The 13,930-nt window shown below is 46.1% G+C and overlaps 1 protein-coding gene across 1 annotated transcript in view; it reads left to right on the plus strand.

Annotated features, from left to right (window-relative positions):
• The first annotated feature begins 12,023 nt into the window (after nt 1–12,023).
• The window catches only part of CHMP4B (charged multivesicular body protein 4B), a 31,973-nt gene continuing 30,066 nt past the window's right edge, over nt 12,024–13,930 (plus strand). Inside the window, exon 1 of the mRNA XM_073606355.1 lies at nt 12,024–12,367. Coding sequence (XP_073462456.1) covers nt 12,184–12,367 — 184 coding nt within the window. The 5' untranslated portion in view covers nt 12,024–12,183. The remainder of the gene's footprint in view (nt 12,368–13,930) is intronic.

Genomic DNA, 13,930 nt, shown 5'->3' on the forward strand with positions numbered 1-13,930 from the left:
TCTGCTGCACTTAAGGTTCCTAAGAGCACAGTGGCCTCCATAATCCTTAAATGGAAGACGTTTGGGACGACCAGAACCCTTCCTAGAGCTGGCTGTCCAGCCAAACTGAGCTATCGGGGAGAGAGAGGTAAAGAAGAACCCAAAGATCACTGTGGCTGAGCTCCAGAGATGCAGTCGAGAGATGGGAGAAAGTTGTAGAAAGTCAACCATCACTGCAGCCCTCCACCAGTCGGGGCTTTTTTGGCAGAGTGGCCCGACGGAAGTCTCTCCTTAGTGCAAAACACATGAAAGCCCACATGGAGTTTGCTAAAAAAACACCTGAAGGACTCCAAGATGGTGAGAAATAAGATTCTTTGGTCTGATGAGACCAAGATAGAACTTTTTGGCCTTAATTCTAAGCGGTATGTGTGGAGAAAACCAGGCACTGATCATCACCTGTCCAATACAGTCCCAACAGTGAAGCATGGTGGTGGCAGCATCATGCTGTGGGGGTGTTTTTCAGCTGCAGGGACAGGACGACTGGTTGCAATCGAGGGAAAGATGAATGCGGCCAAGTACAGGGATATCCTGGTGAAAACCTTCTCCAGAGTGTCAGGGATGGACTGGCCATCGGGACTACCGGGAGATTCCCGGTGGGCCGATGGCTCAGTGTGTGCCAGTTTCTGCTGCATCTGCGGTACGCGGCGATCTACCCGTCAACTGCCGACAGGCAGCTGTCGCCTGACGGGTAGATCGTAAGCCAGTATGCAGAGTAGCACAGGAAGCGTGTGTAGTAAGTTCTCTCTCTCATGTCATGCAGCGCTGTTCACTCCCCGGCGGCCCCTCCTCTCTTCTCGTCTATCCCATATGATCTTACAAGCCAATGGGGATAGACGAGAAGAGAGGAGGGGCCGCCGGGGAGTGAACAGCGCTGCATGACATGAGAGAGAGAACTTACTACACACGCTTCCTGCGCTACTCTGCATAATGTGCCCTGATGTGCCCCATAATGTGCCATGTGCCCCGTGCCCTGATGTGCCATGTGCCCTGGTGTGCTATGTGCTCTGACGTGCTATGTGCCCTCAAATGTGCTATGTGCCCTGACGTGCCCGGTGCCCTGATGTGCTATATGCCCTGATGTGCCATGTGCCATAATGTGCCCTGATGTGCCATAATGTGCCCTGATGTGCCCCATAATGTGCCATGTGCCCTGATGTGCCCCATAATGTGCCATGTGCCCTGATGTGCCCCGTGCCCTGATGTGCTATGTGCCCTGATGTGCCCCATAATGTGCCATGTGCCCCGTGCCCTGATGTGCTATATGCTCTGATGTGCTATGTGCCCCATGATGTGCCTCGTGCCCTGATGTGCCATGTGCCCTGATGTGCCCCATAATGTGCCATGTGCCCTGATGTGCCCTGGTGTGCTATGTGCCCTGGTGTGCTATGTGCCCTGATGTGCTATGTGCCCCGTGCCCTGATGTGCTATGTGCCATAATGTGCCCTGATGTGCCATAATGTGCCCTAATGTGCTATGTGCCCTGATGTGCCATGTGCCCTGATGTGCCCCATAATGTGCCCTGATGTGCCCCATAATGTGCCATAATGTGCCCTGATGTGCTATATGCCCTGATGTGCTATGTGCCCCATAATGTGCCATAATGTGCCCTGATGTGCTATGTGCTCTGATGTGCCCCGTGCCCTGATGTGCTATATGCCCTGATGTGCCCTATGCCCTGATGTGCTGTGCCCCGATCTCCTATGCCCTAATGTGCCTTGTGGCCCGGTGCCTTGATGTGCCCCGATGTCCTGTGCCTCAATGTCGTGTACCCTGATGTGCTGTGCCCTGATGTGCTGTGCCTGATGTGCTGTGCCCTGTACGCTGATGTGCTGGGCTCTGTACCCTGATGTGGCCTGGTGTGCTGTACCCTGATATGCTGTGCACTGATGTGCTGTACCCTGATGTGTTGTGCCCTGGGCCGGTCTGGATGAAGTCCAGAGCCACATTTTTGTCCCAGTCCAGCCCTGGCTCAGGACCTCAGACTGGGCCGAAGGTTTACCTTCCAACAAGACAATGACCCTAAGCACACGAAGGAGTGGCTTTATAACAACTCCGTGACTGCTCTTGAATTGCCCAGCCAGACCCCTGACTTAAACCCAATTGAGCATCTCTGGAGAGACCTAAAAATGGCTGTCCACCAACGTTTACCATCCAACCTGACAGAACTGGAGAGGATCTGCAAGGAGGAATGGCAGAGGATCCCCAAATCCAGGTGTGAAAAACTTGTTGCATCTTTCCCCAAAAGACTCATGGCTGTATTAGATCAAAAGGGTGCTTCTACTAAATATTGAGCAAAGGGTCTGAATACTTAAGACCATGTGATATTTCAGTTTTTCTTTTTTAATAAATCTGCAAAAATTTCAACAATTCTGTGTTTTTCTGTCAATATGGGGTGCTGTGTGTACATTAATGAGGAAAAAATGAACTTAAATGATTTTAGCAAATGGCTGCAATATAACAAAGAGTGAAAAATTTAAGGGGGTCTGAATATTTTCCGTCCCCACTGTGTGTTTGGTAAATAAAAATCGCAATAAGCGTATATTGATTTGCACAAAATTTATAGCGTCTACAAAATAGGGGATAGTTTTATTCGTTTTATGGTATTTTTATTAATCATTTTTTTTTATTAGTAATGGCGGCGATCTGCGATTATTATTGTGACTGCGACATTACGGTGGACACATTGGACACTTTTGACACTATTTTGGGACCATTGTCATTTACACAGCGATCAGTGCTATAAAAATGCATTGATTACTGTGAAAATGACACTGGCAGGGAAGGGGGTTAACCACTAGGGGGCGATGAAGGGGTTAAGTGTGTCCTAGGGAGTGATTCTAACTGTGGGGGGGGGGGGGTGGGCTACGACTCACATGACAGCGATCACTGCTCCCGATGACAGGTAGCAGTGATCTCTGTCATGTCACAAGGCAGAATGGGGAAATGCCTTGTTTACATCGGCATCTCCCCGTTCTACCTCTCCGTGACGCGATCGCGGACATCAAGTCCACGGGACCCACGGTCACAGAGAGCGCGGCAGGCGCGCGCGTCCACAGTGCCGCTTCTTAAAGGGGACGTACCTGTAAGCCCTTTTGCCCACCCGTGCCATTCTGCCAACGTATATCGTCGTGCAGCGGTCGGGAAGCGGTTAAAGCCATATTTGGCTGGCCCCGTTATCTGGTATTTGTGGGCATGCAATTCATTCTGCTGTGCTGTTTGGTGATTGGCCGATCACGCACCCAGCTCTGTCACACACACACACAGATGGTGTACAGAATGTCCCCCACATATGTCATTTCCTGCTTGTGGGATTGGCTCACTGATTTTCCCAGAAGTCTGCTCTAAGATACAAGTCAAATTTTTGGGCATCCCCTGCAACAAAAATTTCATTTTTGGTGAGATACTCCCAAAGGGAAATCAATTGTAAAGGGATTCAGACCCTGCCACTTTCCACAGAGCCCTGCGGGTGCAGCAGCTAATTCATATTTCTAATATCACTCACTTAAAGATGCAGTCTTTCTGTACATGGACACAGACAAACAGCTATTTCTTTAGAATAACAAAAGGTAGGAATCTGCAACAATGTTTGTTAAAATCCTTGCAATGTACTTTGATCACCTAGAGGGGAATGTTTATTTCTAAACAAAAGTGGAGTTACTCTTTATTTTTTGGGATGCCTGACTTTACACGCACGTGAACTTTGATGGTGGTCTTAGTCTGTGGGGTTCAATATTGAGTTGGCCCACCCTTTGCAGCTATAACAGCTTCAACTCTTTCTGGGAAGGCTGTCCACAAGGTTTAGGAGTGTCTATGGGAATGTTTGACCATTCTTCCAGAAGTGCATTTGTGAGGTCAGGCACTGATGTTGGACAAGAAGGCCTGGCTCGCAGTCTCCGCTCTAATTTATCCCAAAAGTGTTCTATCGGGTTGATGTCAGGACTCTGTATAGGCCAGTCAAGTTCCTCCACCCCAAACTCGCTCATCCATGTCTTTATGGACCTTGCTTTGTGCACTGGTCCAAATAATTTGGTGGAGGGGGGATTATGTTGTGGGGTTGTTTTTCAGGGGTTTGGGCTTGGCCCCTTAGTTCCAGTTAGATAACTGGATAAAATAGTCAGTAAGACTACACCCGTAAATAGTAGCTGAAGGGGAAATCAAAAATATTAGCTCCTAAGCAGCTCAACAATCATAGCCGTCACCTCAATTAGATAGCACTAATGCCGCGCACACACGATCGGAATTTCCGACAACAAAATCCTGGATTTATTTCTGACGGATGTTGGCTCAAACTTGTCTTGCATACACACGGTCGCACAAATGTTGTTGGAAATTCCGATAGCCAAGAACGCGGTGACGTACAACACGTACGACGAGCTGAGAAAAATGAAGTTCAATAGCCAGTGCGGCTCTTCTGCTTGATTCCGAGCATGTGTGGAATTTTGTGCGTCGGAATTGTCTATAAAAGCTCAGGATTTACGACAACGGATTTTGTTGTCGGAAAATTTGAGATCGGGCCCTCAAATTTTTGTTGTCGGAAGTTCCGACAGCAAATGTCCGATGGAGCCTACACATGGTCGGAATTTCCGACAACAAGCTCACATCGAACATTTGTTGTCGGAAATTCCGATCGTGTGTACGCGGCATAAGAGGTGTGTTCCTCTGAATTAAACAACAGCATATAGAAAAAGGAAGAAACATTTCCAAGGAATTCTTCAACGAGAAACAACCGGCATTAGTCAAAATTGATTAAATATTTATTAGGCAATTCCACATAGACACTAGAAACAATCAAAGTGATATCTAAATAACCTCCTCCACATTCAGTTTAAAATTTGACAACGTTGTCAGAGGACACAGGTAGCCACCACAAACATTCATACCCCAGGGCTTTTTTTCTCAGAAAATAGGTGCAGGAACTCAACCACGACTTCTCAAAAAACCCTCCCTACCTCACACAAACCCTCCAAACCGCATCAAATAGTAAGTGTGGTCAGATTTCACTAACAGTGGAAGGGGCAATAAATACCAGGAGTGCATTATGTACAGAGTGCAGAGTGACCTCTGCATGCAACCCCCCTTCCACTGTCTCCATCTTCTCCTTCCTTCCTTAAAGCGGGGTTCCACCCAAATTTTGAACAATATCTGTATGTATTCTCTTCCTGGCCTAGATGCTGACATGCCGTTTAAAAAAATTTAAATCGCCGTAATTACCTTTTATTTTTCTATTCTTCTTTGCACTTCCTGGTTCTCCTCCCGTGGGAGTAGGCGTGTTTCTAGCCTCTCTCAGACTCCTGGGAGCTAGTCTCAGGCTTCCCAGGATGCCACTGAGCATGTGCGGGAACGAGCAGTGAATGCTGGGAGCACAGCATTCACCGCATCCAGGAAATAAATGCTTGTGGGCTTCAAATGCCCACAATGAAGATGGAAACCGCCTCCAGTGAATAATATAAGTTTTTCTTTCCGACAATATCTGACACAGGCGGACATATTACACACAATATGTGAGTATGTAATGCTGAGAAGAAAAGTTTGTGAATGAACTCAAAAAAAAAAAAAACGATAGATAGGTGGACCCCCGCTTTAAAAGCTCCGCCATCTTCCACTTGTCTTACTTGTGTTGGTGTATTAAGCTGAAGCACCCAGCCGGCTCTAGTACCTCCCCGCACACTAAGTGGCTCTGCCTCTCTCACTTGCAGGGGATCATTCAGTTGGTATCTTCACTTGCATCTCCTTGGTCGCCATCCTGCACTCAGTGGCAGTCACTCAGGAGATCAGATCTATGGGAGCCATTGGGAGTGGTGATCAGGGAGTAGAGGGCCTGAGCCAGAGGTGGTGGAACTGAGTTCCACCAAGTTCCAGCTGAAAAAAAGCCCTGCTCATAGCACACATATATTATTGAGAACAAAAGGAGGGTTGGGACTTTAAATGAAGCACCTCGGGACAAGAGGCGCCTCCATTCCTAATTACAATATAAGGAAAAGGGGGGGGGCAGTTTGAGACTTTGAGTGAGGCACAAAGAGGAACCGGATGTAGAAAAGATAATTTATTGACCAACCATAAGCATGACAACATACAGTCAAAAATAGGTGTTACAATGAAAATAATACAGAATCTCAAAAACAAAAAAAAGTCATTAACCACTTGAGGTCCGGGCCATAGCCGAATGACGGCTACAGCGCGGACCTCAATTTCCGGGAGGCCGTCATGGGACGTCCTCCCCTGTGCACGCGCACCGCGCGCACCCTGCAGGGCGCGCGGTGTGCGCGCTGTGATCACCGAGTCACGGAGACTCGGATAATCACAGATCCGAGTAAGGGGCCGGTCCCGGCCCCTTACCATGTGATCAGCTGTCAGCCAATGACAGCTGATCACATGATGTAAACAAAACCTCGGTGATCGGTTTTGTTTTCTCCTCACGCTGACAGCGTGAGGAGGAAAAACAAGCCGATCACCGGCTTATGTCAAAGGGACATCGGTCCCGAAGAGGAAGGAGGAACATATGCCTCATCTGTGCCAACAGGTGCCATCTGTCTTTGCCACCTGCCAGCGCCCACAGTGCCCACAAGTGCCACATGTCAATGCCCACAAGTGCCACCTATCAATGCCCACAAGTGCCACCTATCAATGCCCACCAGTGGTGCCAATCAGTGCCACCTAGCAGTGCTGCCATCAATCAGTGCCCAATCAGTGCCCATCACCACCACCCATCAGTGCCCATCACCGCCACACATCAGTGCCCATCACTGCCACCTATCGGTGCCCATCAGTGCCGCCTCATCAGCGTACATCAACGAAGGAGAAAAATTACCTGTTTGCTAAATTTTATAACAAAATATAAAAAAAAATTTTTTTTTTTTTTAAATTCTGTATTTTTCATTTTTTTTAACAAAAACTAAAAACCACAGAGGTGATCAAATACCATCAAAAGAAAGCTCTATTTGTAGGAAAAAAATGATAAAAATTTCATTTGGGTACAGTGTTGTATGACTGCACAATTGTCATCCAAAGTGCGACAGCGCTAAAAGCTGAAAATTGGTCTGGACAGGAGGGGGGTTTAAGTGCCCAGTAAGCAAGTGGTTAAACAATAGTGGTAGACAGTATATGATAACATTCCCGTTGTTGCTCCATGTACAAATACATATAAAACTTTTAAAAAAGGAATAAGTGTCCTCACAGATAATCGTCATTGGGGTGTGCATCTTTGCAAGCTCTACGCGTTTCGGGGAACAGTACCGCCTCATCAGGAGCTAATGCATATAACAATTCTGTGAAAAGAATCTATAGCATTGAACATATATTAACCCCAATAGCAATAGGAGATATCGGGGAAAAGGGGCATGAACGACAGAATGTAAATATTCACTACTCACTTAGCAAACTTGACATGTCACTGTAGATTACCAAGAGGTCAGGGAGCATCACAATTGTCTCCACATGGACCACTAATTACACATGGTTAAGAGCTAAATCTGTGCATAAATGGATCATAGAGCCAGAAAAACTGGCACCTAGAGTTCCTTATGGTACTCAACACTGGAGAATAATAACTTCACAGGTAGCTTCAATGATGAACTAGATAGAGGTCCATATGAGACATATTCCCCCGAAAATGAAGGAAGAAGCCCAGATGATTCCAGAATATGAACAAGGATTAAAGGGGAAGAGGGGTGAACAGGGAAAATCCGGAGATGGTACACAACAGTTGGGGAACAGGTAGAGCAGTCGATTATTAACCACTTCAGCCCCGGAAGATTTTACCCCCTTCCTGACCAGAGCACTTTTTGCGATTTGGCACTGCGTCGCTTTAACTGACAATTGCGCGGTCGTGCGAAGTGGCTCCCAAACAAAATTGATGTCCTTTTTTCCCCCACAAATAGAGCTTTCTTTTGGTGGTATTTATTCACCTCTACGGTTTTTATTTTTTGCGCTATGAACAAAAAAAGCGTCAATTTTGAAAAAAAAGCAATATTTTTTACTTTTTGCTATTATAAATGGGCCTGGTCATGAAGGGGGGGGGGTTAAATCTTCCAGAGGTCAAGTGGTTAAAGTAGAACTATAGGCAACATTTTTTTTCTCATTTTGGATAGACTAATGTCGCGTACACACAGGCGGACTTTTCGACCGGACTGGTCCGACGGACTTTCCAACAGACTTTCGACGGACTTTTGAACGAACGGACTTGCCTACACACAATCACACCAAAGTCCGACGGATTCATATGTGATGACGTACACCAGACTAGAATAAGGAAGTTGATAGCCAGTAGCCAATAGTTGCCCTAGCGTAGGTTTTCGTCCGACGGATTAGCAGACGAGCGGATTTTTCAAACGGACTCGAGTCCGTCGGAAGGATTTGAAGCATAATTCAAATCTGAGGTCCGTCAGATTTTCGACTGGAAAAGTCCGCTGAAGGTCCGATGAAGCCCACACACGATCGGATTGTGTCCGGTGGACCAGTCCAGTCGAAAAGTCCGCTCGTGTGTACGCGGCATAAGGGAGGGTTATAACCCCTGTTCGATTTCTTTTTCTGCTGTGTTCGCATTGTGGAGATTTCCGTTCACATCCTGTTCCAAAGCCAAACAGGAAGTGAGGGGAAATCCCTGCAAATAAAGGGAATTTCATGAAGCCCCCCCAGGTCACCAGAACTAGTGTTCCCATTGGAAGATTTCCCCTCTATTACATTTCTGGGGACAACCCATAATTTGGGGTTTTCTTTTACTTTCAATGATAATGGTAGACAGGACAAATAGAAAGGTTGAATATTAGACATGTGCAATTCGTTTTGTTTCGAATTATTTTTTTTACGAATTTCGACAAATTTGTTCATTCAGAAATATCCGAATTAACGGAAACCTGTTTAATTTTAATTTTTCCAAATATACGAAAAATCGGAAATTCAAAAATTAGGAAATGTGAAAACCCAAAAATTCAAAAATCTGAAATAATAACTAACTAATAATAACCTAACTATTACTAAATATTAAATTATAGGTATTGGAATTTCCTTTCAAATCTGGCTGTTAGTGAACGTAACGAATACGAATTTATCCGAAGTTACGAATTACCCGAAATAACGAATCCTGCATCTAAACAAATGTAATGGAACGAATTAATAATAAAAAGTTTTTTTTATTATTATTTATTATTGATTTGTTACGTTCTATTCGTTTAGATACGGCATTTGTTATTTTTGGATAATTCGTGACTTCGGATAAATTCGTATTCATTATTTCACTAACAGCCAAATTTGAAAGGAAATTCCAATACCTAGAATTTAATAGTTATTATCAGTTAGTTATTCTTTCGAATTTTCTTTCTTATTTTCGTATTTTCGAATTATTGAATTTACAAATTGCGATCATAATGAATGACCCAAAAAACAAAAAAAAAAAACAAATGAAACGAAAACTACAAAAAACAAAGTTTTCAGCAGTACACATGTCTATTGAATATCTCTAACAGGGGGCACAGACAGCAATAAAAACTGATAGGTGTTCTAATCCATCCCCCCCCCCTATACAAAACTAAAAAAAAAAAAAAAAAAAAAAAAAAGTTTTGACTTTAGTTATACCTTAATTTTGTACTCTTAACTAAACTCTAACCATTACATGTGACCTACAAGTCCCCGGGCTTCACTCCATGAGGTTGACATCACAGCTCCTATTACACTTCCTCTTTCTATGTGAGTCACCAGCCGGCCTGACCTTCCATGTCACATGATCGCGATGTCATGAAATTTTGTGTGTGCTGAAACTCCCCGATCATGGAGTCACATGGGGATGATACCAGAATTGTTAGCAATCACATAGCTCCCAACTGTCCCTGATTTCGAGGGAATGTCCCTGATTTGGAGCAATGTCCCTCTGTCCCTCATTCCTCCTCATTTGTCCCTCATTTTGGTCTGATCTATAATATAGATGTATATAAAATGCACTTTTTATCTATCAATAAGTGTTTTCCAGTGATAAACCTTTCATCTGAGTTCTAAATTGCTGCATTTGTAAATTCCAAAAGCCAATGTAACAGAATAGTAGTGGTAAAAAAAGCACTTGTGAGTTTAACCAATCTTGTTTTTTTTGTACAATTTTCCTTTAAGGGGCGTGGCAAGGGGTGTGTCCTATGCCTGCATACTTTTGTTGATAGGTGTCCCTCATTCCCAGCTCAAAAAGTTGGGAGGTATGAGCAATCAGTCCACACAGAAAGAGAACTGACACTACGGAGCGGTCCCTAAGCAGAAAAAAAGTCATAATAAACTATGCCCGGCTATTATTAACCGCTTGCCGACCAGCCGCCGTCATTATACTGCGGCAGGTTGGCTCGTTCCCGCGAATCACCGTAGGTGTACATTGACTCGTGAACTAAATTTTGTGTGAGGGAGCCAATGAGCAAGTCAGACCCGATGTCCGCCGGCCACCCGCGATCGTTTCCCCACAGTGACAGAACGGGATCTGCTTGTGTAAACAAGGCAGATCTCCGTTCTGACAGGGGAGATCACACAGATCCTGTATTTCTGCTATGCAGGAAGATGGATCTGTGTGTTTCCCCAGGCAGCCCATCCCCCCTACAGTTAGAAAATACACCCAGGGAACACACCTAACCCCTTGATCGCTCCTGGTGTTAACCCCTTCTCAGCCAGTGTCAGTACAATAACGGTAATTTTTAGCACTGATCACTGTAATAATGTCATTGGCTCCCAAAAAAGTGTTAAAAATGTCAATTAGGTGTCTGATCTGTCCAAGGCTTTTCCCTGTTCTGCCTAGCAACATGACCGGGATCTACTGCTCCCAGTGATTTCTCACTTTGGGGAGATTTTCTCCCACTTCCTGTTTTATCGGTGGAACAAGAAGTATCTGTACTGGGGACAAGCGTATAACAAGGAAATTTCCCGCACTTTGGGGAGATTTTCTCTCACTTCCTGATTTGTCTGTGGAACAGGAAGTATCTAATCTGGTGACAACAGTATAAGAGGGAAATTTTTCTCACTTTGGGGAGATTTTCTCCCACTTCCTGTTTTGTCGGTGGAACAAGAAGTATCTTTTCTGGAGACAAAAAAATAAGAAAATTCTCACTGGGGGGGGATTTTTTCTCACTTCCAGTTTTGTCTGTGGGTGTGGAACAGTAACTATCTATTCTGGTGACAACAGTATAAGGGGGATTTGTCTCACTTTGGGGAGATTTTCTCCCACTTCCTGTTTTGTCTGTGGAACAAGAAGTATCTGCTCTGGGGACAAATGTATAACAAGGAAATCCCCCTCACTTTGGGGATATTTTCTCTCACTTCCTGTTTTGTCTGTGGAACAAGAAGTATCTAATCTGGTGACAACAGTATAAGAGGGGGATTTTTCTCACTTTGGGGAGATTTAGTACTCCCACCTTCCTCAGCTTTCATATATAAATATATATGAGATTATAGACTTGATTTAACAGCTCTGGCCACGAGTCAGATAAGAACTTCCAGTGAAATCACCACTATGACTTCATCACCTCCTGACCGATTCTGTTTCCAGGTGTAACTCTATCTACGTCAAACTCCCTCCCAGTCCCCACCCTGCCTCAGCTGCGCATGCGCACCCAACGCCTGCCAGCCCTTCCGTGACGTGACGTGCCACCACCAAGACGGACTTGCGCCGTCTGCCCTTCGTCGCCCCACGGCGGCGGCCATCTTTGATATTGGCAAAACCACCTTAACCACATCGGAACTAGCTCTTTATTTTTCCCACTGTTTAATTCATCACAGCGTGATTGACTCATAACATAATGGCGTGCTGCCGCATGCATTTTAATGCAAGTATTTTGCAAACATGTATATTATAAATTCAACTCATACGAAGTTTTTATTTATTGGAGAACTCTCACTGTCATACAAGAAATCGATGCTGTTTGGAGAGCAGTGATTTTTTTTCTTTCGTAAAGTTTTTGGCAACGTAAGTGCAGAGCAGCCCTTTTCCAAAATGGCCGCTGCGCGCTCAGACGCACGAGAGCGTGACTCATCTCCCAGTCACTGGCCGGAGAACGCGTGATGCGCTGACGTCAGCGCGCAGGGTCTGACGGGACGGGTCCGGTTGCTGTCGTCGCAGTGGAGGAAGGAGTAGATCGGTCACACAAGTGAGGGCGGCTCGGCAGTGCGGACACACCGGGGGGGGAGATGTCGATGTTTGGGAAGCTGTTCGGCACCGGGGGTAAGGGCTCCAAAGGCCCGAGCCCCCAAGAGGCCATCCAGAAGCTGCGGGACACCGAGGAGATGCTCACCAAGAAGCAAGAGTTCCTGGAGAAGAAGATCGAGCAGGAGCTGACCGCCGCCAGGAAACACGGCACCAAGAACAAGAGAGGTACTCCTTATCTGTTACCCATGGCAACTACAACACCTGGTTGTCATAGGCAACCGCTCCCTCCTTCCCTCAGCTGTAACTCATAGCAACCGAAGGAGATGCGGCCACGCCTCCTCCTGAATCACGTGACTAAAGAGTTTAAAGGGACCCCACACTTCTACCTGGTGGGGGAGGGCTAGACCCTCTGTCAGGGTTTTATTGCTGAGGGGCTCATCCACACACCCGTACTACGCCTGGATCAGAGTGTTCCCTCTGCAGGTACGGCGGGGTGCCGGCTCAGCAAAGTCACATCCCCTTTATATCAGTGGTCGCTCTTCACACCCGAACGTTTTGTCACTTGTCCTCTCTAAAAAAGTACACAAGATTTTTTTAGGATGATTGGAGCGTTTTTGCCCAAAAGACTCGTTTCAGGCTGGGATCACAATTATGGCAGACGTCGCATGTGATTCGCATTGCTGTGCACATGACATGCGGGGTCTGTGTGATGCAAATTCAGACTGAAATCACAGCAGATTTGCACCAATATGGTGCAGGACCCTTTTGTCCTTTACATCGGAGATCAAGAGTCGCACACCCTACCTTACATGACAGTACACCCCCTCTACCTTGTGCTGCTGCTGGGAAGAAGCTGGAGGGAAGCAGAAAGCGCAGGGTCTGGAGGAGGGCTGGAGTTGTCTGCTGAGACTAGGGGAGGAGGAGATGAGGGGTTGCTGCGGCAGAGGAACAGGATCGGTACAACAAGTTCTGTCCTCCTGTCTGCTGCTGATGACTGTGGGGGGGTGGGGGAGTACTGACCTCTGCCCCCCCCCCCCAGTCGGCAGCAGAGGTCAGCACTCCTCCTACAGATCCTGTTCCTCTCTGTGCAGCCACAGCACCCCCGCCTTGTGTCAGCAGCAGAGGAGCACAGAACTCCTCCTTAAGATCCTGCGCTTCTCCATGCGGCTCATCTCTGAAAAAAGCCAACTGTTGTCTTTGGCCCGTTGGGGAGAATTCCTCTCACTTCCTGTCCTGGTGACAATATGTCAGGACAGGAAGTGAGGAGAGATCTCCAAGAGGCATGCAGACAACAAAAACAGCTTGGAGTAGGGGACTGCTACAACCCCTAAAGGGCTCATACACACACAAATGCATTTAGGCTAGGGATGCACTGAGAATTTATTTTAGACCAAGTAGGAGTACCGATACTTTTTCTCAAGTACACACCGATGCCTATTTTGTCCTTGGATGCATGAATGAATGAATGATTTGTATAGCGCTGCAAATGCAAACTGAATCGCCTCAAGGCGATCCCTGGTTCACACCAGTACAGCTTTAAAATCATGCTTTTTTTAGCGTGATTTCTGAACCACAGATCAGTGCAATTTGGACCTCCAATTTTATTGCGGCTTGTGCTCTTTTAACAGAAGTCAATGCAAGTCGCAATTAAATCGCAAAAAAGTAGTGCAGGAATCTGTTTCAAAGCCACTACGATTTGAACGGTTCCATTGCCAGCAATGGGGTACCATCTGTCAAATCACATGACACACCGCACCGGGGTGAACCAGGGCTTAGTCTGTGGACTTG

Source organism: Aquarana catesbeiana, linkage group LG12, assembly GCF_042186555.1.
Source record: "Aquarana catesbeiana isolate 2022-GZ linkage group LG12, ASM4218655v1, whole genome shotgun sequence".
Taxonomy (NCBI): domain Eukaryota; kingdom Metazoa; phylum Chordata; class Amphibia; order Anura; family Ranidae; genus Aquarana; species Aquarana catesbeiana.